This window comes from Lactuca sativa, chromosome 5 (genome assembly GCF_002870075.4).
Source record: "Lactuca sativa cultivar Salinas chromosome 5, Lsat_Salinas_v11, whole genome shotgun sequence".
Lineage (NCBI taxonomy): Eukaryota > Viridiplantae > Streptophyta > Magnoliopsida > Asterales > Asteraceae > Lactuca > Lactuca sativa.
The window spans coordinates 93865521-93867750 of NC_056627.2; the positions used below are offsets into that span (position 1 = coordinate 93865521).

At 36.1% G+C, this 2230-nt stretch overlaps 1 protein-coding gene across 1 annotated transcript; it reads left to right on the plus strand.

Moving 5' to 3' along the window:
* Positions 1-387: 387 nt before the first annotated feature.
* LOC122196332 (F-box protein At5g49610) lies at positions 388-1878 on the plus strand (the record flags this gene model as incomplete). The annotated part of the gene is made up of 1 exon (XM_042898780.2): positions 388-1878. A coding segment is annotated over one exon (885 nt), but the record flags the coding sequence as incomplete, so codon positions are not given.
* Positions 1879-2230: the final 352 nt, after the last annotated feature.

Genomic DNA, 2230 nt, shown 5'->3' on the forward strand with positions numbered 1-2230 from the left:
TATCTTTTAGAAACATTAATTTTTTGTTTAAGTGTTTCCCAACGATTATTGAACAACCTAATTTATATATTTTCTTTGATAAAATAGTTAATACATTTTTGATTTAAAAATAAAATAAAAAGCCCACATTAAACTAGCCCATTAAATCAAGTCCGTTGATTAGTAAATCTTGTTGCGCAATCCATTGAAATTTGAAACCCTATTAAAATCCGCTTATTTCAGCTCAACGGCTCAACCCATTGTGAAATCATTAACCTTACGAAAATTACCGAAGGAAGTGAGCGTTTGTGTTTCTGTTACTGTTACCCGGACCCACCTTGCAGTTGGATGCATGGAAGACGACGATAAGAGTAACTCAAGCAATCAATTTAATGATGATGGCGATGAAAACCGAATTGTTCAACTACTTCTGCATACCAATATTTCCAGCAAGAGAAAACAATACAATTGTTTTGGTATGATATTCGAAACTTTCCTGATTCGCTGCTTATAGAAATTCTCGCTAGATTACCCGTGAAATCGATTTTTAGTTTTAAAAGTGTGTGCAAGCATTGGCAAACCCTAATTTCTCACCCTTCCTTCTGCCGATTCTATTACTCGGTTCGCAATTCCAATGCAGCATTGTCCTCGCGGCCTTTCAGAATCTTGCGTAGGTACTCTGGCCTACCGAACTTCAAGGAGTTTGTTAATCGTCTTGGTACTGAAATCGACAGTATGTCCGAATTCTCTGTTCATTTTCTTTCTATCAATAAAAAACAATATGATCGATTCAGGGTTTTAGCTATGAGTAATGGTTTGATTCTGTGTTGTTGGCGTTCTCCAACACCGTTTGTTTACTACATCTGTGATCCACTCACTCGACAATGGATCACTTTACCTAGATGTAGACTCAACTACCACTATACCTTCAAGGAAGGGCTTATTACTAGGGTTAATAAAGATCATATGCTTACAGGTTATACAGTTGTTAGGTTCAACCATTTTGAATCGGATTATCTCAATTTAGAGATGTTAACATCCGAAACAGGCAAATGGATCAGCTACAAGCTACCTTCCTCTATTCCCTTACTGGAAGATGCCGGTGGCCCAATCTATTGTTATGGGGCTCTCCATTGGCGAGTTTGTAATTGTGAGGGGTTTGATGGCCTGCTTGCGTTTAATCCTTACAAAGATCCAAAATCTGTTCGCCTAATTTCACTCCCAGATGAAAGAGATCTCAGGAGAGAGTATGAATTATGTGGTGAGAGCCAAGGGACCCTTCGCTATTTCTAGGTGACTGATGATTCCATTTTCACCAATTTCTATTTGTTCAGCATGTGCGTTATGAAGGATTATGAGAAAGGAGAATGGTGTTGTGAGTTTAAAGTGAGGCGTAGCGATCTTCATTGTAACAATCTGGAATTGAGTAATCGGCTGTTTCGGTGCAGAAGGTTTCGTCCTTTATCGTTTCATCCGTTGAATCCAAATGTTGTGTATTTGCAATGCATGAAGCCTGAGCGTATTGTCTCGTATAATATTCCGAACAGAAGGCTGGATGTTGTGTCTAGTCCAATTGACTTTGGTCAATTCATTGACTCCTCTTCTGTGATTCGGTTAGTGTTACCAAGATGGCCGGTGATTGTTCCAACTGCCACTGTTAAAAGCAAAATAAAGAGGGTAAATTGAAGAAAATAGCAATGTCTTTTACTATTTTTACCAATATAGGCAATGTATTTCATAATTTCATCATGCTTACATTTTTGACAAAAAGTGTCTACCAAATTTAAGTGCCTTGTTTGGACATTGAGGACTATATATGATCGGTCATTACATTTTTTTTTTTAAATTGATGTACCTATAATACCCTTTTGTTGGTCGTGTTAAAGTTCATTATTGTAATTGGGTAACTTGTCAAAGAATGATGTCACAACAAAAATAAAAATCGGAAGTACAATGCTAAACCATCTGAGATTCAATGCCTATGCCTTCATGAACAACTCCACAACCTGTTTTACTTCCCTATATCTTTTTTAATTTCCTCTAAATTTTCCTATTTTTTACTTGTGTTCAGTTCATTGACTTTGACCAAACTGTAACATCCTATAGACAACAACAGAAAAAAAAAAACAAATCTTGTTAAAAAATCCATGATAATTAAGCAACCAATAAACTAAACTAGTCAGATAAAGCTATGGAAACACAAAAGGACTTATATAATATAAATTAGTTTACAAACACTAACAACCCAAAT